The sequence below is a fragment of the Ailuropoda melanoleuca genome, chromosome 15 (genome assembly GCF_002007445.2).
Source record: "Ailuropoda melanoleuca isolate Jingjing chromosome 15, ASM200744v2, whole genome shotgun sequence".
Lineage (NCBI taxonomy): Eukaryota > Metazoa > Chordata > Mammalia > Carnivora > Ursidae > Ailuropoda > Ailuropoda melanoleuca.
Genome location: NC_048232.1, coordinates 81475683 through 81499793, shown reverse-complemented (window position 1 = coordinate 81499793; position 24111 = coordinate 81475683). Strand labels below are relative to the sequence as shown.

Here is a 24111-nt window from a genome sequence, read left to right as displayed (position 1 = left end):
TCTGAGCCGGGGCCCGGCCCCGACGATGCTGACGCCCAGGCGGCGCCGGGGGCGCGGCGCGGGGCAACGCTGAAAGTTGGGCGGCCCGCGGGGAGCGGCGCGGGACGGCCCCGAGACGCGGAGACCCGGAGACCGACGGACAGACCCACAGGCAGCCGGGGAGGGGGGCGGCGCCGGCCCGCCGAGTTCGCGGGGAGGGGGCGCCGGGACTCCCCTCTCCCCGCCCGGGAAGCCGCCCGCCCGCCCGCGCCGTGGGATGTAGAGTCGACTCGCCGCCTCCTGGACCTTCGTCCGACCCTCCGCCCCGCGGTAAGCCGGGCTCACGCCCACCGCTGGCGCTGTCCGTCTGTCTGTCCGGCCGCGTGCGTGTCTGTGTGTCCCGTCGAGGGCGGGGGAGCCGTTGGCCCCGTCCGCTCAGCACCTTATCCCTGCGGGTCTCGGATGCCAGGCGCGCGTTCCGCGCCGTCCCGGGAGCTGGCAAGCTCTGTCGCTCTGTCGCTCTGTCCTTCGGTCCTTCAGGAGCGTGAAGGTCTGGGTTGTGGCCAGAAAGGCGGAGAGGGGTGGGTAGAAGAGGCCTTGACCTCCTGCCCCGGCCACGACCTTTCCCTGCCTCCACCCACCCCCAGTTGTCAGCCGCTTCTGAGGAGCTTCGAGGCAGGTGACTCGTGGGGAAGGGTGGGGGGGTGGGGGGGTCCCCTTTCCACTTCCCCGGCTGCAACCTGTTTGCAAATGGCCCTCTGATCCGACAGAAAACAACACCCCACTTCTCATGCTTTGAACATCTACTTTAGGCCAGGTGACCCCAAGGTGGGTGGACAGGGGTCCAGTCAAGGAGGCAGTTCACATTTCAGAGCTGTAGAGATGGAGGCTGTGGAGAGAGGCGAAGACTGCTCTTCTCTCCCTACAGGAGAGCCCCAAGGAAAGAGAGGTCTGAATGAGCCCCTGAGCAGGGAAACTTCCCTGCCTCCCCACCAGCGTCAACATCACACTTCTGCCTTCAGGGCCTAGGCTCTAAAATGGGGAGAGGATGCTGGGAGATGGTAGGTGGGAGTGTGGTGGAGGGACTAGAGGCAGGGCAGGCTGGCAAAGTTGGCAAGCCAGGGCCTCGAGACCAGTAGGGTGCCAAGCAGCAGGTTGAGGGAACGGGGAGCTGAGGGACGGAGGTCCCAGGGCCACGGGTGCAAGACCCAGAGAGGAGCCAGACCCGTGTGTGTGTGTGTGTGTGTGTGTGTGTGTGTGTCCGGAGTTTGGGGAGCTTATGGGGAGGACTTTTGGGGGCCTGAGAGCCACACTGTAGCCCTGCCTTGGCCTGGGATGAGAGGAACAGAAGCCAGAGGAATGTGGTGGGATAAGGTCTGGGTTGCAACATGGCAGGAGCAAAGGCTATTGGCCATTGAGCTGACCCGTATCCAAGTTGGAGCCTGGAGGGCTGAGCCTAGAACATTCGACTGTTCTCCACAGGGAGGAGGGCTCCTTCTGGGGTTTTCTACACTGGGAAGTGGGCTTCACATACCCTACATGCAGGCTCCTGGAATCAGCTCACTAGCTGAGGGATCAGCACCCTGAGCAAGTGACCCTCAACTTCCGTATCTGTGGAATGAGGACACAGCTGTCTGCCCCACTGACCTCCAAGGGCTCAAATGAGCTGAGAGCTGTTCACAGGTTGGGGAGAGTGCTGGGCAGATGACCGTAAGGACTCATTTTACCTTTGAGAAGGTGAACAGCTAATGGGGAGAGAGGATATGGCCTCAAATAGAGGATTGACCAAAAAGGGGATTGTCTAGAAATTAGAGGGGGACCTGGGGCTTCGGAGCTATTCCTCAGGAACCTTTGGTTACCCTTCAAAAGGAAGCTCCTCTCTTGGCGGGGGGGGAGCCTCTGGGGTGACTGGGAACAGACGGAGCTGGCCTTGAGTATCTGCTAGGTGACCTTGGGCAGCTGGCTTGACCTCTCTGGGCCTCAGTGTCTTAACTGGAGAATGGGAATGTTGGTACTGACTTCATTGGGTTGCTGAGTGATTTACAGACGATGTCAGGTCTCTGAAAGCAGCTTGCAAAAGCCTGGAGCATAGTAGGTTCTTAGACATTTGCAGAACACAGAACGAAGCAGCTCTGGGAGATGCTGTGGAAAGATTTCTTCGCTTAGGATAAGAGGGAAGGGGAGGAGGAACAGTGTAGGCTCACAGGGCGGGTTGGTTCTTAATGTGGATCTGGGGGAGGCGGGGGCGAGTGCTGAGGGGGGTGTGAGGAGGAGGGGGCCCCTCTGCAGGGACCACTGAGTCACGAGGACATGTAAGCGACATGACAACCAGCAACATGGTAACCAGGAGACTAGTGGTGGTGGGAAACGGAGCTGGAGCGGTGTGTTGGGGGGGCAGGACTGGCAGTCCTGGGGCTGGAGGGTCCAGGGAAGAACCAGGCTGGTCTCTCAGAGTGAGGAGGGGACCCTGAGGCCAGGTGGGCTGGGGCGGACGGGGGGCCAGGGTGGAAGGAGAGGAGGTGACTCCGGGGTCTGCCGGGCAGGGGGGCTTCTCCCGCACCCCCCCAGGCTCCTCGCTCCTCTCCTCCACATCTCCACTTTTCATGCCTCTCCCCCCTAGGATGCCAAATTTGGCTCACGCAATCTGTCGTCTCTCTTCTGAGATTGGCACCGGGACCAAAGCCGAGTGCATTACATGCATTACATCACCGCCGCTCCCCCTGCACGAGGAGAGGGAGGGACGGAGGGCCGGGGGGCAAGCGGCCAACCCTCAACTTTCATTCCTGTCTTCCTGCTCACTCTTGCCGCCTCAGTCCCAGGGGGTGGGGGCTTCCGGGAGCAGCCAAGCAGGGCCTCGAGGCAGGACAAGGGCTCCGATGTTGGAAAGATCCCAGGGCCAGGGCAGGAGGTCAGAGCATGTTGCTGTCCCCCTGGCTAGGTGGCACCGGGGAGGCAGGGAGCCCAAGTTCAGGACAATCTATCGTTGCCTTGCTCGGTGACCTTGGGCAGGTCCTCCCACCCCATGCCCTGTGCAGTGTCTACATCTGTGTGGAGAACAGTTGGCCACTCGAGATCTTGGTGAGTCTCCTGAGAAAAAGATGCCCTTGAGCCCTGCTGCTCTCCTGGGCACAGAGGAGGAGGCCGGCATTTCGGACGGCTCTCTGTGGCTGACCGCTGCCTTATGGCTCCATCTCCACACCTGTCAAATGGGGACGAAAGAACCCTCAAAGGCAGGAGGTGTGAAAGAGATAGTGGACGGGAAGGTGAGAGACAGGGGAAGAGACAGGGTCTCTGGCCCTGAGCCCGCAGACCCTCGGGGCCCGGTGGCTCCCTGCGTGCTGGGCGGGAGGTAAGGGGGCAGTGGGAGAGCAGCTCAATACGACAGAAGGCTTGGAGCTTAACTCCCTGGGCTGATGTCCTCGTTTTATAAAAGTGGAAACCGAGGCCCAAAGAGGGAAGTAGGCCCCCACCGCGCGGTCACAATAGTGGTTTGGGGTAGAGGAAGGAGAGCTGGGGCCCGAACCCACGGCCCTGGTTCCCAGCCCTGCCTGGAAGTAGGTGGGCAGGTAGGCAGATACACACCCTGTGGAACGCTCTGGCAAGACGGGGCAGGACCCAGGAGCTTGGAGGGCCCAGTTCTCACTTTGGCCTCCTCTGTTCTCCCTTCCTGTTCCCTGGCTTCCTTCGTCTCCACCGTCCCTGAGCATTAATCCCATCCCTCGTTCAGTAAACTCGAAGAGCTCCCTTTTGGGCTCATTTTAAAGCGAGTTCCAAGAAGTCCCAGGCAGGGACAGGCTAGATTTGGGGTTAAGCTAGAAGATCATGGCCCCTTCTAGAAGATTCTCAGAGCTGGAGATAGAGAAAGATGGGGAGCCTCTGTGGATGTTTTGTGAAATAGTGAGCTCCTTATTCCCAGAGCTATTTAGCAGAACCAGATGAGTACCTGCCAAGAATCCCGTCCCAGTGAGTCCTGCTTTTGGGTGAGGCTGAATGACACCCCCACCTCCAAAATCCCAGGAGTCTTTCATATCCCAGGAGAGGCTGGGGAGCAGCACCAGTCGCATCCCCGGTTTCCAGCAACGAACCTCACATTGTTACGCCAGGCATTGGGGTAGGAGCTTTTTGCAAATGGTTTCTCTTATGATCCTCCCAACAGCCCTGAAATGTCGTGTCCTTGTGTTACAGACGGGGGAGCCATGGCTCAGAGAGCCTATGTGATTTGCCCAAGGTCACACAGCAGGGAAATGGATGAGTCTGGATTTGAGTCCCGGCCAGTCTGATTCTTGGGGGCTGTCCCTGGGACTTCCTTGAGAAAAGAATGGAAAAAGTCCCTCCCCTGGGCTGGGGTTTGGCAGGAGATGATGTGTCGCCCCCACAGCATGACACCCCCTGAAGGATCCTCTGGGGGCTCCATTCTGAAGCCATGAATATAGACGGGCACCCAAGGAAGAACTCACTTTACAAAGGGGAAGACTAAAGCACAGGGACAAAGAATGACCTGCTCAAAGGCGCCCAGACAGTCAGATTTGGGCCAGGGGGTCTGTTCCCTGCACTGGTGGGTCAGGAGGGTCCTTTGGGCCGACGACGGTGTGAGATCTGGGATCAGAGGTGCTGACTGCTTGGTGGTTTGGCAGAGGGCTGAGAGAGTGCTGGCTCTAGGCTAGGGCTGTGGGTAGGGGGGCTGGCCTCGGGAATGCAGAGAAGGACGCAGGGAGAGAAACCAGCAGGGACTGCAGGTCCACCTCTGTCCTCCCGGGTCCTGCCCCAGCGCCACCCACAGATGTCAGTGTCATGCACCCTGTGAGGTCATGGGAACCTGTGGGTGGGACCTGCCTGGCAAGAGAGGAGGAGCTTGGCTCCAGCAGCCTTGGGTGTGGCTCCCAGGGCGACCTTAGGTCAGTTCGACACCCTCCCTGAGCTTGCTGTGTGAGGGAGACTCTGGACCGAAGGGTCTAGTTCCACAGTGTAGCTGCTGGAGGGCTGTCATCTCAAAGTGCTCCTCCCATCCCCACAAGGACCCTGGGCCCCTGACAAGGGGCAGGCAGGAATCCTGGAGGTTGGCATAACCTTTCAGCCTCCTGGGCGACTCAGCCCTCCTTGGGGTGTGGGGGGAATCTCCGGGCGCAGCCCTTCTTCTCCTTTTCACTTTTATTTTTCTCCTGCTCCCTCTTCCCCTCTCTACGTGGGCTGATCGCTGCTCAAACTTTTAATTCAGATGGTAATTGAAATAATAATACGGGCTGAGGCCCCTCTGCTTGTGACGCTGCAGCTGGTGGAGCTCAGCTATGAATAGACCTTGAGTCACACACGCGCGCGCGCTCCTGCCGGCGCGCACACGGGGCTCGCAGGGTGGTGGGTGGGGTGCAGCGTGGGGGGCAGGGTGGGCTCACGCTCTAACTGGCTCTGGGTCTCGGCCCCCTGCTCTCAAAGGCCTGGGACACTTCTGCCCCTGCCACCCACTCCCTGGTCCCTATGGCGAAGCCGCGAGACTTGGGACATCCGTGGTCCTCTGTTTACAGAAGGGGACACTGAGGTCCAGCAAGGGGGAGTGGCTGGCGGGACACAAATAGAAAGTGGCTGGGACGAGGTTTGAGCTGGTGGGTTTTGCTTGATTCTAAGACCACTGTTCTGTTTTAGGACACACCGGCGGGCAAACAGGGGAGGGGAGAGCTGGGATGTGGCGCTGCCCCCCCCTTTGGTGTCCCCCTGCCTCAGTCCTCCCAGCACACGCTCGCATGCTCTCTTGCGCTCTGGCACACACTCGCACAACGCTCTCCCACAGTCCCTCACACACACACTCAGACGCCCAGCTGCTCCGGGAGGTGGTGCCGTTGCTTGGTGGCTGTGCGGACAGGGAGGTTTTCTTGGGAGTCCTGTGGCAGGAAGGGGGACAAGCCCCCACATGCCAGGCTCTAGGCTAGGCTTTGTATTCACAGTTTTACTGAATCCTCCTTGCCACCCCGCGAGAGCCATCACTCCCACTTTTCAGTTGAGGAAACAAGCTCAGCTAGCAGCCCGAGTCTGCCCAAGGTCCGGAGGGTAGAAACAGCCATACACCGTTGTCCTGCTGGAATGCTCCCAGGTCCAGCCATTCTGGGACGGTCCCTTTGGCTTGCTGAAGGAGGAAACGTGCATCTCTTGCAGCCTGGGGCTCCCCTTTCTCTGCCTGAGCCAGTTCCCCCGTTCCTCCCTGGAGCTACCTGGCCAGTGATTGACCAGCTCTCGTGCCAGCAGCCGGAATATCCGGTCTCAGTGCGCAGGGGTAGGTGAGGTGTCCGTGAGGGGCATTGGCAGGTCAAGGAGAGAGGCTGTCAAGACAGGTGGTCATTGGTGTTTGGGCCCCAGCTGGAGGGGTGTCGGGAGAAGGTGTGGTCATGGTCGTGGCCCTATCAGCTGGGAGCGCTGGTCTAGGCCTGCTCAGGTGGACCCAGCAGGGGCCTGTGGAGGGCAGAGGGGACATGCGCCGGACGTGGGGAGTGCAGTGGAGCAGCGGCACCCCTGGGCCTGGGAAGATGGAGAAAACTCTCCCCAGTGTTTTCTGGTGGCCCCATCTGCTCCTGTATCTGCTTTTTTTTTTTTTTAAGATTTTATTTATTTATTTGACAGAGAGAGAGACAGCCAGCGAGAGAGGGAACACAAGCAGGGGGAGTGGGAGAGGAAGAAGCAGGCTCACAGCGGAGGAGCCTGATGTGGGGCTCGATCCCATAACGCCGGGATCACACCCTGAGCCGAAGGCAGACGCCTAACCGCTGTGCCACCCAGGCACCCCATGTATCTGCTTTTTCTCCCATACGCTTCTGGAACATGGAGCAACTGAGCCCAGAGACCACAGTGAATCACCCAAGGTCACACAGCAATGATGGCAGAACTGGGGCCAGACTGGCCCAGGGCTCCTGACTCCTCTGTCTCCCACCCCTGGGACTGCCAACACCCGTCCCCTCTCTCACACACTCCCTATCTTGGCGGGGGGTTTAGATGTGGGAGGGAAGAGCTGGGTCTCTTCAGGCCCCTCTCCGGGAAATCCCCAGACTGGAGGGAGGGAAGGGGCAGCAGCGCCCCGTCACAGCTGAACAAGGAAGTCTGCCCGAGTCAGGCAGGCCTGGGATTGAATCCCAGCTCCCCCCGCCCCACTTACCCCTTGTGACCTTGACTGGGTCACTGTCCCCCCTGGGAACCTCTCTTAGCTCCTCTGTGAAACAGGGACAACCTGTGGCCATGGGGGATGTGCTTGGCTTTTCCCTTTTGTTGCCCTGTCTGCTGTCAGAGCGCACCCCAGCTTTATTTGGGCTGCAAGATGGGAGGGGACCTGAGCTAGGCCAGGGAGGGAGGGTACAGGACTGTGAGGACTGATCCCATTTTACTGACAGGGAGATGGAGGCCTTGAGGAGGGAGTTTGCCCAACCTCGATGTGGTGGCAGAATTGGTTTTACCATCTGGCCTCTGGGCCCCCCACCCCCCTCCCAGCAAAGTGTCTCCCCTATCCTCCCCTGCAGCTCCCCTCCCAATCTTGACCTCTACCCCAAACCCCCACCGTAGGCCTGAGAAGAAGTCCAAGCCCTCTGTCCTGTGACAGTTAAGGCTCCACTCAGCCCAGGGGACAGCTGGAATGGGGGCCAGGGATTTGGAAACTCCATGGGACCATATGGGGGAGGCGACAGGTACAGAACCCGAGGTGTTCTGGTCGTGGGCAGCAAGGTGGGGGAGGGCTGAGGGGCTCAGTCACTCTGGCACATGCGCAGCAGAGCCCCCTACACCCCTCTTGGTAGGGAGCTCACCATCTCCTGGGGCGGCCCACTGTGTCTGGAAGCTTCTGTTAATGGATACCTGCCTCCGACTTTGGCTTTTGCTCTGAGGGAACCAGCCCATCCCCTCCAAGAGGGGCGACTAGCTTCGCTCTGCTCCCCCAAGTCTTCTCTCCTCTGGCCTCCGTAGTCCCAGTTGAGCCCCGCGGATAGGAAACAGATCTGGCTTCAAGTCCAGCTCCACCCCTGAGAGGCTGTGTGGCCTTGGGCAGTGTATTCACCTCTCTGAGCCTCCATCCCTTGACCTACCGGGTGGGTTTGTGCCCCTACATCTGTGGGTTGCTGGGAAGATCCGTGAGCTTTGAGAGTAACACGACCCATCGACCCATCGACCCATCATTGACAGGAGCTGCCGTGTGGCCCGACCAGTCAGGGGCGACTCCTGCTGATTGCCAGGCCCCAGCCCCCATGCTCACTGGCCTCCCCTTCAGACGCTGCTTCTCTCATTATCCTGGGTGTCAGCGCCTGCACTCTCTGCCGAACCCTCCAGACCTGCTTGGGTGGGGGTAGGGCTGGCTGAGCACCCGCACCAGGCCGAACAGCTGCAGATCCTCAGGCCACCTGACCTTGGAAAGAGCCTCTCTGGCTGGGTTTCAGAGCCGTCCCCCAGACACTGGGCAACAGGGAGGAGAAGGAACCAGGTGGGGCAGAGCGCGGGCATGGCCTCATGTCAGGCTCATGCTGGAGCCGGCCTGGTTCCCTGGGGTGACAGGCCAGGAGATAGGAGAACAGCCTGACAGCCAGTCAGGGGACGGAGTTACAGTTATCAGCTGCACTGATAGCACGGCAGAGCCTCACTCCGCACGCTCTAGTGGGCTGCCCGGGGAGGGGGTGAGCTCCCTGTCACGGGAGGTGTGTAAGCAGCTGCGGAATGACATCTGTTAGGGGGATGGCAGCAGGTTCTAATATAGGGCCAGAGAAAGGGATCAGACCCAGAACCCAGAGTCCTTATTGTCTGGGCCACGGGATGGAGTTCCCATGATCCTAAGAGTCTAACACACTGTTCCAAGGATTTCCTCATGACCTCCAACAACTGTCCGCACAGTTGTGCCCTCCAAAAGCCCATGGTCCTAGCATGCGCAGTCGCAGCTTCGAGACAGGCCCTAGAGGCTTGTGCCCACCCGGGGACACCGGAAAAGAAAATAGATAAACCCTAGATCCCCCATGTCAGCCAGTTCAGGGCTCCAGAGCACCCGGCAGCTCAGGGTTCCTCCGAGCACGTCCAGGTCCTGATCCATGAGTGGCTGTGAAATTGATTTAGTGAGCTCACTACTTATTTTTTTAATGAAATAAAAAAGAAAATGTCAAGTGCTTCATATGTAGTGAGGGTATTATTTTGCAAGGCTCTTGTTACCGTTTTTAAAATATATATGTTGTATAATGAGTAGCAACGTACAACGTGTTTGTTTTTAATCTGGGTCTTGGTCAGAAAGTTTAAAAGCTACCGCCCTGTATAGAAATCCTGGAGGCAGCACTGATAAAGGCTGGGGTGTGCAGATCCCTTTCTTTTCCAGGATGCTCAGTTCCTAAGAATATAAGTGGCAAGGATTCCAGGATGCCACTCTCCTGTCCTCAGACCCATTTGGGCTGTCAAGCCCCACAGTCAGCACCCCCGCTGCAGGGCCCAGGGCCACTCTCTGCCCTGCCCAGCCCAGCCCAGGCCCAGCCCTGCTTCCCCTTCCCGTTTCCTGCTTGCCCCACATCCTCCCAAGGACCTGTCTGGAAGCCCTCTGGCCTTGGAGACCCTTTGCCTCCTGTCCTCACCTGTTAACACGCCGAACTCAGCTCAGCAAAGCAGATTGTGTCGTACTCACTTCTCTTCCGCCAGCACATGGTAGGTGCTCAGTAAACGTTCGTTCATTCCACAGGGATTGGTAGGACACCCCTGAGGAAGCGCTGCGCTGCGGTGTGGACACACCAGGCGGGAGGGTGGAGGCCACTCCAGCTCAGCTTGGTTTAGGGATGGATGGATGGATGGATGGATGGATGAATGAATGGAGTCTGAGAGTCTCTGGCCTTAGGAGCCAGCTGGGCGGACGGCCAGAATGATAAGCACGCAGCCCTCTGCCTGGTGTCATAGGCATCCCCAAGGGACAGTCGCTCACGTCTGTGGCTGGGCAGGAGGTTGGGGTGGGAGCGGGGACTGAGTGTGCCTACCCCTGTCTCCGGCCCCTCTGAGTCCTGTCTGCCTGCCCCAGCCTCCCTGGCCTCTCCCTACAGTCCTGCAGCTTCTCTTAAGGGCCTAGAGCCTTTGGCGTGAGTCAGGGACGCCCTGCTCTCTCCCCTGGGAGTGAGGGGTGCTCTGCAGGAGGGGGAGCCACAGGCCCCGGCCCCGCCGCCATCCTGCACTCACGCCAGTGACACAGAAGCTGTCCTTCTGGCCTCCACGCAGAGACCACCTCCGCCGTGGAGAGGTTCTCCCTGACTACGGTGACAAAAATAGCTCCTCCCTGGTCACATTCTGTCATATCCCCTGCTTAGGTCCCTCACGGGAATGATGACACGCGGATCTTGTTTCTTTGTCCATCATCACATGCTTGTGAAGTGTCCACTGTGTGCCGGGGACCGGGGCTCCGGGCTGACGCAGAGATTTGAGATCCCCGCACTTCACGGTGATTGTACGTGAAATGTGAAATCCGTTTGGATCGGAGAAGTGCTGGGAGGGTTAGGACGCAGACAGAGAGGCCCCCGGGGGCCTCTTGGGGGAGGTAGCCTCTGACTCAGAGCTGAACGGTAGCAAGGTGTGAGCAGTGGCGACTTGGAGGATTTCAACCAGAAGCAACAGCCTTGTCAAGACCAGAGATAGGATTAAACTTGCTGTGTTCAAGGAACAGGAAGAAAGGCCTGAGCGGCGGAGGGGTGGGGTGGGGAAGAGGCCCTGCAGTTGTATGGTCGTGACGTGGCCTGGAGCAGGGTGGACGCTGCAGACTGGGTGGACAGCGTGTGGGGGCCAGGGTCCAGGCCCCAGTCCCACAGTTCACCTTCTTGGGGAAGCTTCTGGTCCCGGGTGAGGATGAGAGGGACCTTACCACCTCCGGGGTGAGGATCAAAGTTGTGGCCCGGGCTTGGCCCACAGTAGACACTCAGTGTTAGTTGTACCATTATGACAATGATTGGCTTCGGGACGGTGGAAGGGCGATGCCCAGGCCTTAGTTGAACGCCCCCCTCCACCCCCGCCGGGAGGTCACAGACGGGGAGGGATGAAGGGGAGGGGCCCTCAGGCTGACTCGGGATTGCCGGGTTTGCGTTGCCTCTTAGCAGACGCTGCTGCTGCCGCCGCCGAGAACAGGAGCCCGTCCGCCTGTTGCTGCTTCCAAGGACAGCTGCGGTGGTCGGGGTCCGTGGTATTTTAAGCCAAGGCTGAGCCTGGCCACTGCGAGACGTGGGCATATGGAGCTGTAGGAGGGTGAGAGGGGCCGTCCGGATGGGGGGGTCCTTCGGGCCGGGAGGATTCGGGGAGGAAGGCAGGGGCGAGGAGCCAGGGCCCCCTTCGGAGCCCGTGAGCCCTGGAGAGGAGACCTCAAGGGGGCTGGGGAGAGAATGGGAGGTGACACCAAGTCAGCCCCTTCCAGAAGGGCTTTCTGCACGTTACAGTTTACAAACTTCCCGTCCAGGGCCGCGTTTCGTCTTCACAGCGCGCCTACGAAGTGGGTGTTCTTCCTCCCTGTCTTACGGATGTGACTCAGAGAAATCAAGGCATTTTCCCATGGGCGCACAGCACAGAAGTACAGCATTCTCAGGCTTCCTGGGATCACAGGCCCTTTTGAGGACCTTATGAATGCTCTAAGCCTTCTCAGAAAATACACATATGTATGCACTAATTTTAAAGCCTTCTATGTGTCTTTTTTTCTGTAGGTAATACATTCATATGGCTCTAAAATTAAAAAGACACAAACAGGAATACAGTGAGAATTCTTCCTCCTACCCATCCCCAGCCACCTGCTTCCCCTCCCCGGAGGCAGCCAGTGTCACCAGCTTCCTGGGGCTCCATCCACAGACAAGCCCAGACAAGCAAATATGTGTGTCTATAAATTTCATTCTCTCCTTTTTTCCACAAATGGTAGATACTATACTCAATGTTCATCACTGTTGCCTTTTTTTTTTTTTTTTTTTTTTTGCTAAAAGACACATATTGAAGACCCACATGGCTCCTTCCAGGGCTCCCTCTTCCTTTTTTGCTGGCTGTGGGATGTGCCATTCACAGATGGGCATCGGGCTGCTTCCAGGCCAGGCTGGGCAGACAAGGGGCCCAGCTCCCCTCCTGTGTGACCCTCTGCAGGTTGAGGTCCCAGGAGCGCACCCAAGTGTCATAGGCAGTCCCATGGCTCTCCAAAGCCACCCAGGGCCACACAGGGCGAGGCAGGAAGTAAGCCTGGGACTTGGCTCAGACTCGCCTTCCCCACACCTCCCTTCTTCCCACACCTCTTGTGAGGCCCATCAGAGAATCCAGGGAACCCTGTGCCAGTGCAGGTGACAGGTGTCAGCCCCCACATGCCCCACGGCCCCGGGGGACCTTCTCCTGCGCCGTCAGCCCCAGCTCCTGCGGTCTTGTTTGCTGAGAGGTGGAGGTCGGGTGGTGATCTCCACGCCAGCCCCCTTCCCCTGCTGGGGCACGTGCCCTGGACGTGGGCTGTGCCGAGGCCACCTCTGCTCCTGTCCCCTGGCCCACCGCAGCTACCGCGTCCCCAGCACCTGGCCTTCTCCGGCGCCCGTGTCCTCACTTCGCCCTTGGTGGCTGGGGAGGGACAGCATCCCCTTGGGAAAGGGCTGGGGGCCGCCGGCCTTACGTGGTCTGGGCTGGTCGGGGCCCGCTGGGCAGCTCTGCTGAAACTCCTCTTCTCCTGGCTCTGGTTGCTGCTCCCTCTGCTGTGCCGGCTCCTCGTCCCCGTGCAGGGGGTGCCCAGGGGCTCTGGGGCGCTCCGCTCCCCTCAGCATTCCTGCCCTGGCAGCTACATCTGCTTCCACAACTTCCAGCACCGCCACAGGGGTCAGCATCAAACAGCTCCGCCCCGACCTCGACCTCGGGGTCTGACGAGCTGTGGACTTCTCCACCCGCACACCCCACAACCACGGCGCGCTGGAGACCATTACTCCTTAAATTGGGTCTTCTTTCCGCGTCCCGTTGCACCTGTTCCCAACACCCCTCTTCCCAACAGTCCCATGCAACCCACCACCGCGCCCTACAGGCCACCGTCTGGGCCCAGCAGGAGCCCACCCAAAAGCCTCCTGTGTGCACGGCACCCTGAGCGGGGCCCCAGCACGTCTTACCCCATGGGTGCACCAGGCCCAGACAATGGAGGCCTCCGAAGCCAGACCAGGGCAGAGGGCCACAGGAGCCACATGGGGGGGGGTTCTTTTCTTAAGTAGGCTCCACGCCCAGCATGGAGCCCAGCGCGGGGCTTGAACTCACGCTCCTGAGATCAGTGTCATCATTGACATCAATGAGCTGATGTCAGGAGTCGGCCTTAACCGACTGAGCCCCCAGGCGCTCTGAGGTGGTTTTATTTCTTAAGCCTGGTGGTGGATACACAAGAGTTTATTGTATTATTCTTTATCCCTATTTATCTTAAAGATTTCACATGAAAATTGAAAAGATCCAACCGGCAAAACCCAGCTGCCTGCCCACCTGTTTCCTGTGGCCGTGAGGGCGAAATCCATAGTCCTCCCCACCCCCTACCTCTGGGGCCTCAACCTGGGCAAGTTTGCCCTCGCTCCTCTTGCTCACTTCACTCCCACTAAGTGGACTTGCTGCAGGTTCTCAACAACGCCAAACCCCTTCTGGAATGTTCTACACCCCACCTTTCACACAGACACACAATTCTCCACACCGACTTGACTCCCCGTCACTATTCGGGGCTCAGTTTCAGTGTCACTTTCTCAAAGAGGCCTTAGGGGACCCTCACCAAACCAGAGATCCCCTTGTCGTCTCTCTCACATCACGCCGAACTTCTCCTCCAATCAGCTTACCACAATTTCTGACGCCCAGCTGTGCGGATGCTACTATGCGTACAGCTCTCTCCCCGGGTGAGCCATAAGCCGGGTGAGTCCACGGCCTGGGTCTGACCCACAGCAAGGGTGCGATAAATAGTAATCTTGGAGCAACTTCGGAGGAAGAATGCGCAGCAGACCAGGCCCCGAGAAGCCACCGGGAGGTCGTGGGGGATTGAATCCCACCACCAATGTTCTGGAAAAGAAGAGCATCCAGGGATCTACTCTCACCTTCCCATCCCTGTAGAGAAGAAGGGCACAGGTGTTTGGGGACAGTCCGTTGGGTGGGACTGTCGGGCCAATCGAGGCCACTCCTGTGGGGCTGGTAAGCTCCCGTCAGGGCTGGGGCCAGGCTCTGGCTGGGCAGGAAAGGGCACAGCTGCAGGTTGGAGCCGTGACCCTTGGCCCCCAGCTCCTGCTATTTGGCCGTAACCAGAAGGCCTCTCCGGACATCCTGGGGAACTTGCTTTCCGAGCCTGTTCACCCGCCGGCTGAGTGGCTGGGCAGGAAAGTTGGGAGTTGGGGTGCAGCGCTGGAAGCTCACCCCACACTGCTCAGAGCCCCTCTGGGAGCCCAGAGTCTCCTGCATCCAGCTCTATGATCACGGACCAGGTCCTGGCTCCAACTTGCCCTAGAACCCAGCTTCTCCTTCTCCCGAAGGACTGACTTCACAGAGCCTGGCATGTAGTAGGGCTTGATCAGTGTTTCCTAAGTGGAAGAAATGTGGAACGTGTCCGTGAGTCCTCGGGCCGGGGGAGTCAAGTGTCTAATGGACGTGCTCTGGCATCGACCGCCTGGGTCCAAATCCTGGCTCCACCACTAACGGGCTGTGTGACCTTGGACAAGTTGGCAGACCTCTCTCTGCCTTCGTTTTCTTACTTCTAAAGTCAGGATAATGATGGTCACTTCCTCTGAGGTCACGGGGAGCGTGGCGGGAATTGATCAGCATAAGCACTCAGGAGACAGCCGCCACGGACCAGGTGCACGCTCAGTGCTCCGCGTGGAGTTGGCAATGTCACACCGGCAGCCAGTGGGGCAGGGCCTCCGTGTGCAGTGGGGTTTCGGGGTACGGAAAGTAGGAGGGAGAAACGGCGTTCATTGAGCACCCACTCTGTGACAGTTGGCAATCCACAGCTGGCCCTCCCGACCACCCTGCAAGCTAGGCATTATCGCGTTCCTTGGCCGATGAAGACGCTAAGGCCCGGAGAGGTCAAGGGATCTGCCTGCTCCCACTTCCGACCCAGCCCCCCACCCCAACGAAGATTGTGGCCACTGCCCTCGCTCAGCTGCTCCCTGGGCTCGTGTGGGAAAACAAACGGGGCAGGGCCCTGTGATGGGTGCAGGGCAGGCTCTGGCGAGGTGCAGCTTAAATTCAGGGGGAGGAGGATAAGGAAGGACTGGTCAGCCCCGGGAGTGATCTGTATCCCTTACCGATCACGTACGCAGCACTGGACACGTGATGTGTGTGCTCTCATTTAGTCCTCGTTACGGTTTTATGAGGTAAGGACTATTGTTAGCCCCACCCAGAGATGATGAGTGCAGGGACCAGAGAGGCTAAGTAATCTGCCCAGGGTCACACAGGCAGAAAGTGGTAGAGAATCCACTCCGGACTTGGGTCAAAGCCAGTGCAGGGGGAAGCTGTGGGCTCTTGAGACTCGTGAAGACGAGGTAGTCAGACCTCCCGGGTTCTGAGGAGCGGCACAGGCCTCCAGAGGGCTGCAGGCAGGAGGGGACACGCTATCACAATGTCCCCCATGGCTAGATCCATCTCCAGCTTCCTTTTACTCTTGGAGGAGCACGGCTCGGCTGCCAGGCCTCGAGCCCTTTCCCACCCCCGTGCAAAGCCCTGTGTGTCAGAGCTGAGCAAAGCCTCACCCAAACTGGGCCGGTCAGGCCTAAAAAGCTTCCGTCAGAGCTGGGGGAGGGGTAGGCCCTGGGCTCCTCAGGGGTCTGGGAAAGGGGACAACGGTGCCAATTCCTTCCACATCCCTCAGGGAAATCTTCCCACCCTCGAGAACCCGATCTGGGTGCCCTGAGTTAGCCCCTCAGCGCAGCCTCCCCTCGCCTCGCCTCGCCTCACCTCGACTGCCCTGTGCCTGCTTCCTCTGGTGGAAGAGTCAGCCTCCCTGTCCGAGCCCCAGAGGGGTTCCGGGATGAATGGGGCTGTTGGGACTCAGGAACACCCACCAGCTCCCCTGCCTTATTTCAGACTCTGTGCTTGGGCGCCTTGTTTCACTACATCTTCCCACTCCTGCCAGGGAGCAAACATGGTCCCGCATTTTGCAGATGGAGAGAAGGAGCACCTGGCTGGAGCTGTAGTGAAGCCAGGACCTGACCCTGGGTTTCCCGGCCCCCAGTCCCCTGTCCTGTGTCACCACCACCATCATCACCACCATCAGCATCCTCACGACCACCACCACCAGCGTCCCCTGCATATTCCGTGCATTCCACCTGCAAAGCCCCGTGGAGCCCTCGGCCCGCATTTCTGTTCCTAGTGGTTCTCACACTCGCCTCCACAGGGGTTTGGTGAGGTAGGTACTGTCGCCATGATGTCCACTTTGCAGATGAGGAAACTGAGGTCCAAAGGGGACACGCTAGGAGGCGACAGGGCCGAGACTGAGAGCCAGGTCTTGTCGCCCAACCACGAGGGCTTAGCCAGCATGTTCTTTTCCTAAAGTTGAGAAGGAGCCGAGTGGAGCGGACAGGCAGTGAGAGCCAAGGGGCTCAGAGGAGGCAGGGCTGCGGCTGGCGGGGCAGCCAGGGAAGATTCAGAGACTGGAGGGGCTGGGGCTGGGCCTGGGGAGGCTGGGGACTGGGGTGAGCCGGGGACCCGGAGCCAGCCAGACCTGAGTGGGAATCCCAGCTTTGGCGCTTCTGCTGTGCGACCCCCATCCTCGTCCCAACTCCCCCAGCCTCCAGCCTGTGATTGTTCAGCTGGGAAGAGAAATAATAACCCTGCTAGTTGCTGCGGTTGGTGCTTTAATAAATACTTGTTAAATAAACAAAGGGCTACAGTGACGGTTCAGGGAGACAGACCAGGCGGTGCCTGGCAGGGAGCTGACACTTCCAGAAGGTTCCTTCCCTGAGAGCAGCCACCAAGAAGGAGAAGGACGACAGGTTCAGCTGGGCCCCAGGGCTGAGCAGTGTGACCTCGGGCAAGTCACTTCACCTCCCCTACTGTCCCATCCGGTAACAATGACATGCATCAAGGCCCTGCAGGCTGGCTAAGTGTCCCCGCCTGTGGCCTTCTGCCCCCACCTCCTGCCCTCTAGAGAGCCTGGCTGGCCCCGGTCCCGGGAAGGGCTGCTGCTGCGGGCTAGGTGCCGGGGTGACATGCCCCTGCAGCCACCAGTGATTCTCCCGTGCGTGGGGTGGGTGCACACAGGGAAATCTGTCCTCACAGTTGGCCGGGGTTGCTAGAGTCCCCCTGGGACTGCTGTCACTTTATCAGCTTTTCTTTGCCAAAGGGAGTTGTGGGCAAGGAGGGGGCATTTGGTGTCATAAAATCAGAGGGAAAACCTAATGACAGGCGTGGGGTCTTTTTCCTGCCTCCTCTGGACCCATGGCAGGCAAGGTGTCCGGCCCTCCTCCTCCGGAAGGAGCAGGCTAGTGATGGTGCCAGCGAGTTGACAGCCCTGCTGGTCACCTTCACTATCTCCCTGAGGCCGGAATGTCCTTGGCTAGCCGCTGCCTCCCTGCGCCACAGCCCTGCTCTTGGCCTCAGTTTCTCTAGTTGTCCAGTGAAGTCTGGCCTAGGGGCTCCAGATTTGGGACATTGACAGCACCATAAAATTAAAGGAAAAAAAAAAAGTTTGGTCCTGGCACAGCATTTCAACCCTTCACTTTGCCAAGAAAGGACATTAAGTTTTTAAAAGCAGCCGTTATCTCCCGTCCCTATCATTTCCCCGAAGAAAGAATGTTAACCCTGAAAGGAGTCTTGGGATGCACTCATGATCAAGGGTAGGGACCGGCCGAGGAACCTGGCCCGGAAAGGAAAGGACTTGTCCGAGGTCACCCTGCAAGGCAACGAGGGGAGCCTGGCCTCCAGAGCCTCCGCCATAGGAAATGTGCCGAAACCAAGTTCTTCCATGTGTGTTCATTTCCTCGCACACTTGTTGCAAGAGAACGAAGACCAGCTCCCTGCCTTCCGGAAAAGTACGGTTTGCTGGTGGACACGATCCAGGGGTTGCGCTCTCTCCAATAGGACACCTATATTCAGAGGGGCTGATACCCAGTCGTCAAGGCCTCTTGCCCCTCTTCGATCATCTGTGCCCCTTCTCTTCCGTACTTTCCCCTTGGGCCTTTGCCGGGAAGCCCCGTGTGACAAACAAGGGACAGAAATCCTGGCTGTCTCCCAGTGCTGTCACGTGAAAGCACGATGCCAAGCTTTGTACTTTTCACGTGCCGGCCAGGCGTTGTGCGGGTCAGCCCACGCGCTGGCAGGTGAGCCTCTCGCTCATGCCGAGGAAGTCAGCGGGGACAGGAGCGCGCGCTTACTTGAACAGGTCCCTGCAGACAGGGCCCTCACCAACCGGGGGTCTCTAGGGGTACAGGCGGCTCACAGGCTCCTCCGTTGTGGTGGGTGATGGGTCTGGGGGCGGCTTTCCCATCGGCCCAGGCGCGGACACTCCTGAGCACGGCTGAGCCTGGCAGAGCAGAGCCGTGGGCACAGGGCCTGGAATATCGCAGGGGTTGAGAACACTGCTGTGACCAGGACAGGGGAAGCAGGGGTGCAGGACAAGCTGTGCCCCCACTGGGCCGAGATGTGAGGCTGGTGGGGATGGGGTGATGGAAAGGCAGGGGCTAGGGGTGACGGTTGAAGCTGGGGGTGGGGGAGTGTCGGGTGGGGACCTGCGGAGCCTCAGGGCCGAACCTGGAGCCTGCGGCCAGGCTGATCCTGCCACTCGCATTCAGGGCCGGGGACAAGTGGGCCGTGCTGCTGGGGGAGGACCAGCAGCCTAGTGCATGCAGGGACCAGCTCCCTTACCCTCAGCCCTGGGCCCTCCTGGAGTATGGGAGCCCCAGAAAGAGACTTCTCCTGCAGCAAACTCCACCCCAAGCTCTCCAGGGAGGAGGCCCCTCCTTCCAGGAGCGCAGTCACCTGGCAGGAGCTCTGGAGTGGGCATGGGCAGCCCCGGCTCACAGCTGGCCCGCCCTTCCTCACTCTGGGACCCTGAGCCGATCCATCCCAGGTCTGCGTTTCCTGGGCCTCAGATACAAAATAAGCATCTTGAACTCAGTGATTTCTGGTTCCTTCTGGCTCTGGTTCCTTCTGCGGTGCTGCTGGAGGCATTCAAGACAGCGGGACAGAGCAGAGAGGGGGATGGTTAGTGAAAGAAGACCTCCCTAAAAGCTAGAAGGTGCCCCTGGCCCCCAATTTCTTCAGGGCTCGCACCTGGAGCCCTGGCTGTTAGGCCTCTGGGGGAAGTGGCAGACAGGGTCTGGGACTCCCAGCTCAAGTGATGACCTCTTAGGGGCCCGTCTTGCATATGCACGTTGTCTGTTAGATCTTCAGACCAGTGGGTCTCCCGGGTCCTATTTTCCAGATGAAGAAACTGAGGCTCACGGCAGCCAAGTGACTTGCCCATGTTGTGTGGTGGACGAAGGACTTCGGCGCAGGACTGCGGGACCCGGGGAGCAAAGGCGGGAAAGGGAGAAGAACCCAGGGTGGGGGGTGATGGCGGGGGAGGTGGGGGGCAGGGCTCGCTCTCCCCAGGCCTGGCCGAGGGAGGGAGTTTCTCCCGGGAAGAGGCGCAGGCAGGCACCAGGCTGTTGATTTCTAAATTACAGCGTTGGCGCGCCCGGTTGCTGCGGCAACCGAGTTGTCCTGAACGGGGAAGTGTATAAACATTGCCACAGATGCACAATTAGATCAGGAAGAAGAATAGAACAGAAAATAGAAACTTCCAGCCTTATATAATTCTGGGCCAAAACGTTACCGGGAGCCCAGGCCCAGGCCCAGCCCCGCCAGCGGCCGGGCCCCGGGCAGCACCCTCTCTCTCCCGGGGCCCCAGGCGAGGGGAGGGCTGGAGGGAGAGTCTGGCCTCCGTGGGCCCAGCTGGAGCTCCTGCCACCCTGGTGGGGTGCGGGCCGCCTCCACTGAGACACAGCTGAAGGGGCTGACAGGCAAATCCTGCCTCTCGCCAGCTTCCTCCCGCTCTGGAGACGCGGGAAGACAGGCGGGAGGGTGACTGGCTTTCACCAAGCACCCACTATCTCCTTGGGTCCTGTGAGGTAGGCTTTTGATCCCCGTGTTGCAGGTGAGGGGAAATGAGTCTTCTGAGGTGGCACGATGAGGCAGTGGTGTGTCCGCCTCCCTGCCTCCAGGTGTCCACACCCTGACACCGTGGATGCTGACAGCACCTGGGGGCTGAAGCTTAGACACACCTGAGTTTGGATTGACTCAACAGCTGTGTGGCCTTGGGCAGGTCACTTCCCTCTCTGAGCCCTGCTCCCTCGGTTGTGACTTGGGAATAGCAATGCCTACACAGGGGCCGAAGCTTGGGGCTCCCCCTTCCTCCATCTTGACCACCACCATTGGTGTCTTCACCCCCTTCTGTTCCAAACAGGTCTGGGGGCAGGACAGGAACCGACCTGGGGCCACGGGTCCCAGCACAGTCTAGTAGGACTTTCTGCAGTGATGCAAATGTTCTATTATCAACTCCTGATCGTGGCAGCCGTTAGCCACAAGCTACTGAGCACTTGAAGTGTGGGCGACTGGAGTTAAAACTGTATTTAATCTTAAGTAAATGAGTAAATGTCCAAAGCCACAGGAGGCCATTGGCTGCCCTACAGGACAGCTGGGAGGATGTCCAGCCCCACAGAGAGACAAGAGGGCAGAGGCTGAACCCAGGAGGCGAGCAGGGGCCAGAGCGTTCGCTGCTCCCTCTGCTCAGGGTAAAGGGACAGATGGTGGAGCTGTGACCAGGGTCAGGAAGCTCCCCAGACGGGGTGGGAGCCCAGGAGGCTTGGAGGGGGTGGCATGAGGGCTCCCCTGGTGGCCTCAGCTTCTGGTCCCTGGAGGCACAGGCTCAGGCCCCCGACACTCCCTCCCCGTCTTCAGAAGCACCTCACCTGCCGCATTCTGCCCGCAGGGCTCCTGGAGGTCCCGGGTCCTAGGCCCGGCTCTTCCCCTTCTGAGCGTCTCGGGGCGTTGGGGGGGGATCCCCGGCTGTCAGCATCTCACCTGTCGGGCTTCTCCCCACCCCCAGGCCCCGCGTCTTCCCAGGTGACCACGCCGGCTTCAGGACATGCACGGGCACAGCCGCAACGGGCAGGCCCACGTGCCCCGGCGGAAACGCCGCAACCGCTTCGTCAAGAAGAACGGCCAATGCAACGTCTACTTCGCCAACCTGAGCAACAAGTCGCAGCGCTACATGGCGGACATCTTCACCACGTGCGTGGACACGCGCTGGCGCTACATGCTCATGATCTTCTCCGCGGCCTTCCTCGTCTCCTGGCTCTTCTTCGGCCTCCTCTTCTCGGCGGGGACCCCGACGGGCGGGGGCGGGGGCGCCCCGACGGCCCCCAAGCCTTGCATCATGCACGTGAACGGCTTCCTGGGCGCCTTCCTGTTCTCGGTGGAGACGCAGACGACCATCGGCTACGGGTTCCGCTGCGTGACGGAGGAGTGCCCGCTGGCGGTCATCGCCGTGGTGGTGCAGTCCATCGTGGGCTGCGTCATCGACTCCTTCATGATCGGCACCATCATGGCCAAGATGGCCCGGCCCAAGAAGCGGGCGCAGACGCTGCTGTTCAGCCACCACGCGGTCATCTCGGTGCGCGACGGCAAGCTCTGCCTCATGTGGCGCGTGGGCAACCTGCGCAAGAGCCACATCGTGGAGGCCCACGTGCGGGCCCAGCTCATCAAGCCCTACATGACCCAGGAGGGCGAGTACCTGCCGCTGGACCAGCGGGACCTCAACGTGGGCTACGACATCGGCCTGGACCGCATCTTCCTGGTGTCGCCCATCATCATCGTCCACGAGATCGACGAGGACAGCCCGCTCTACGGCATGGGCAAGGAGGAGCTGGAGTCGGAGGACTTTGAGATCGTGGTCATCCTCGAGGGCATGGTGGAGGCCACCGCCATGACCACCCAGGCCCGCAGCTCCTACCTGGCCAGCGAGATCCTGTGGGGCCACCGCTTCGAGCCCGTGGTCTTCGAGGAGAAGAGCCACTACAAGGTGGACTACTCGCGCTTCCACAAGACCTACGAGGTGGCCGGCACGCCCTGCTGCTCCGCGCGTGAGCTGCAGGAGAGCAAGATCACCGTGCTGCCCGCCCCGCCGCCCCCGCCCAGTGCCTTCTGCTACGAGAACGAGCTGGCCCTCATGAGCCAGGAGGAAGAGGAGATGGAGGAGGAGGCGGCGGCTGCGGCGGCCGTGGCCGCGGGCCTGGGCCTGGAGGCAGGCTCCAAGGAGGAGGCGGGCATCATCCGAATGCTGGAGTTCGGCAGCCACCTGGATCTGGAGCGCATGCAAGCCACCCTCCCGCTGGACAACATCTCCTACCGCAGGGAGTCCGCCATCTGACCTCCCGGCCCCGCCCTCATTGCTTCCCGCAAGAGCCTCTGCCAGGGGGTGGGATGCCAGCACACCCCCTCCACACTCAGGACGGAGCTGACCCTGGCTCCGTGGACCTTCTGGAGGGAGGTGGGGGCTTCAAAGACTGGGGAACCCCTTCCTATTGACTCCAGAGCCCAGGCCTGGGAAGGGCCCAGGATACCCTCTGCCCTGTCAGCCTACCCACTGGCATCTCGGGGACCCCAGACCCACCACCCTTTTCCCACTGACACTTCAAGGACGTGCCCCCTTTACCCTCCGAACCTTGGGGAAGGCGGCTGGACTGCTGGGGGGTNGTGGGGGTGCGTTTTCCTTTTGCATGACTGTGACCTGTTGCTCTTGACTTTCTTTTGTAAATATCTATAAATGGAGAGATGGAGGCACCAAATCCACCTTCTGCCATTTGTACCACAGATGAGAAGGTGCGGTCCCTCTCTGTGAACCCCTCCCCCTCCCGGGGGCCTAGCCCCTTCCCCCACCCAGCTGGCTGGTGCCCAAAGCCAGCCATCTTGGCCCCTGGATGGTGTTGGGTTTGGGTGCAGAGGTGGGACCCCGAGGGGCAGGATGAGGACCATCCCTCCCTGCGGTCCCTCCAGATCCCCGGGGTCCAGCCCAGAGTGACAATGGAGTTTGTAACTATATATTTTTAATAAAGTATATGGTCCATTAGGGGTAGGCTGGTTGCAGATGAAAAGCAGGGAAAGAGAGAGAGAGAGACCATGATGTGAGTGTGTCTGTGTGTGGTATGTATGTGTCCCTTTCCGAGACCCTGAGCCCTGGAGGGGATGTTACCACCTGCCATTCTCCTTCCTGGGAGCCAGTGGGAAAGAGCCGGAGTGGGCCTCAGAGCCGGAGCTTTGCTACGTCACAGCAAGTTGCCCATCGGCTCTTGGCCTCAGTTTCATCATCTGTAGAATGGGGTGAACCAACCCTCCCTCCCAAGAGATGATGGGCAGGAAAGCCCTGTGTGGGTGGCAGTAACCCCCTGTAACCCAGAGGGAAGGGGGAGGGGCCTGCCTGGTTACAGCTACACGCAGGGACACACGCCAGGCTGGGCCCATGAAGCTGGCCTCAGGACGCTAATGAGAACGGCTCTCGGGGGGCAGCTGGGGAACCTGGTCCTAGTCAGACTTGGTTTCTGCCTCACTGTGGGTGGGACCTTGGGTCAGTCCCTTCCTTTCTCTGGGCTTCGCTTAGCCTGTGCGTGTAACAAACCACCCCAAAACCTAGACGACAGTGCCATAATCTTTCTCGAGGCTCCCTGGGTGGACTGAGTGCTCCGTTGCTCGGTTTTTGGGGCTCACTCCAGCAGCTGGGGAACATCAGCTAGGCTGTAAGGTCCAAGATGGTCTCGCCCACGTGTCAGGTAGTCAGTCTGGCTATCGACCAGGGGCTGTCTTCCTTCAAATTCCTTCACGGCATCTCAGGGCAGTGACCTAAGAGAGTGAGGGCAGAAGCTACAAGGTCTCTTGAGCCTAGCCTTGAACTTGGACAAAGTCGTTTCCACAGCATTCTCTTGGCCAATGAGGTCACGAGGCCAGCCCAGATTCAAAGGGTGGGAAATCAGACTCCAGCTTCTGGGAGCGTGGTAAAAGTCACGTGGCAAAGGGTGTCCACTCCGGGGTGGCATTGTGGCCGTACGTGGTAGTCTGTCACAGAAACTTTCAGTTTGAGAGCTCCTTCCAGCTCTGCCTCTCGTCTACGTGCCAACCGTAGGCCCAACAGTCGAGGCGTAAGGAAGCAGCGGGAGTCCTTGCCGTCCCCAGGAATCTTCTTTT

General features: G+C 59.7%; 1 protein-coding gene across 10 annotated transcripts; it reads left to right on the top strand.

The window, feature by feature from the left end:
• The first annotated feature begins 6 nt into the window (after positions 1-6).
• KCNJ4 (potassium inwardly rectifying channel subfamily J member 4) lies at positions 7-22622 on the top strand. 10 transcript variants are annotated; one of them, XR_002141762.2, is made up of 4 exons: positions 7-309; positions 10263-10399; positions 11040-11187; positions 11396-11793. XR_002141762.2 is itself a non-coding variant. In XM_034644135.1 (4 exons), exon 4 carries the CDS (start codon positions 21020-21022, stop codon positions 22301-22303), a length of 1284 nt encoding a protein of 427 aa, XP_034500026.1. In that variant the 5' UTR covers positions 7-309; positions 9296-9615; positions 16056-16300; positions 20981-21019; the 3' UTR covers positions 22304-22622. The 10 variants fall into 10 exon arrangements, 7 of the variants coding, with proteins under 7 accessions (XP_034500026.1, XP_034500027.1, XP_034500030.1 ...); XM_034644135.1 differs by lacking the exons at positions 10263-10399; positions 11040-11187; positions 11396-11793 and adding exons at positions 9296-9615; positions 16056-16300; positions 20981-22622; XR_004620863.1 differs by lacking the exon at positions 7-309 and adding an exon at positions 6636-9615 and having other exon boundaries at positions 11043-11187; positions 11396-11795.
• The last annotated feature ends 1489 nt before the right edge of the window (positions 22623-24111 follow it).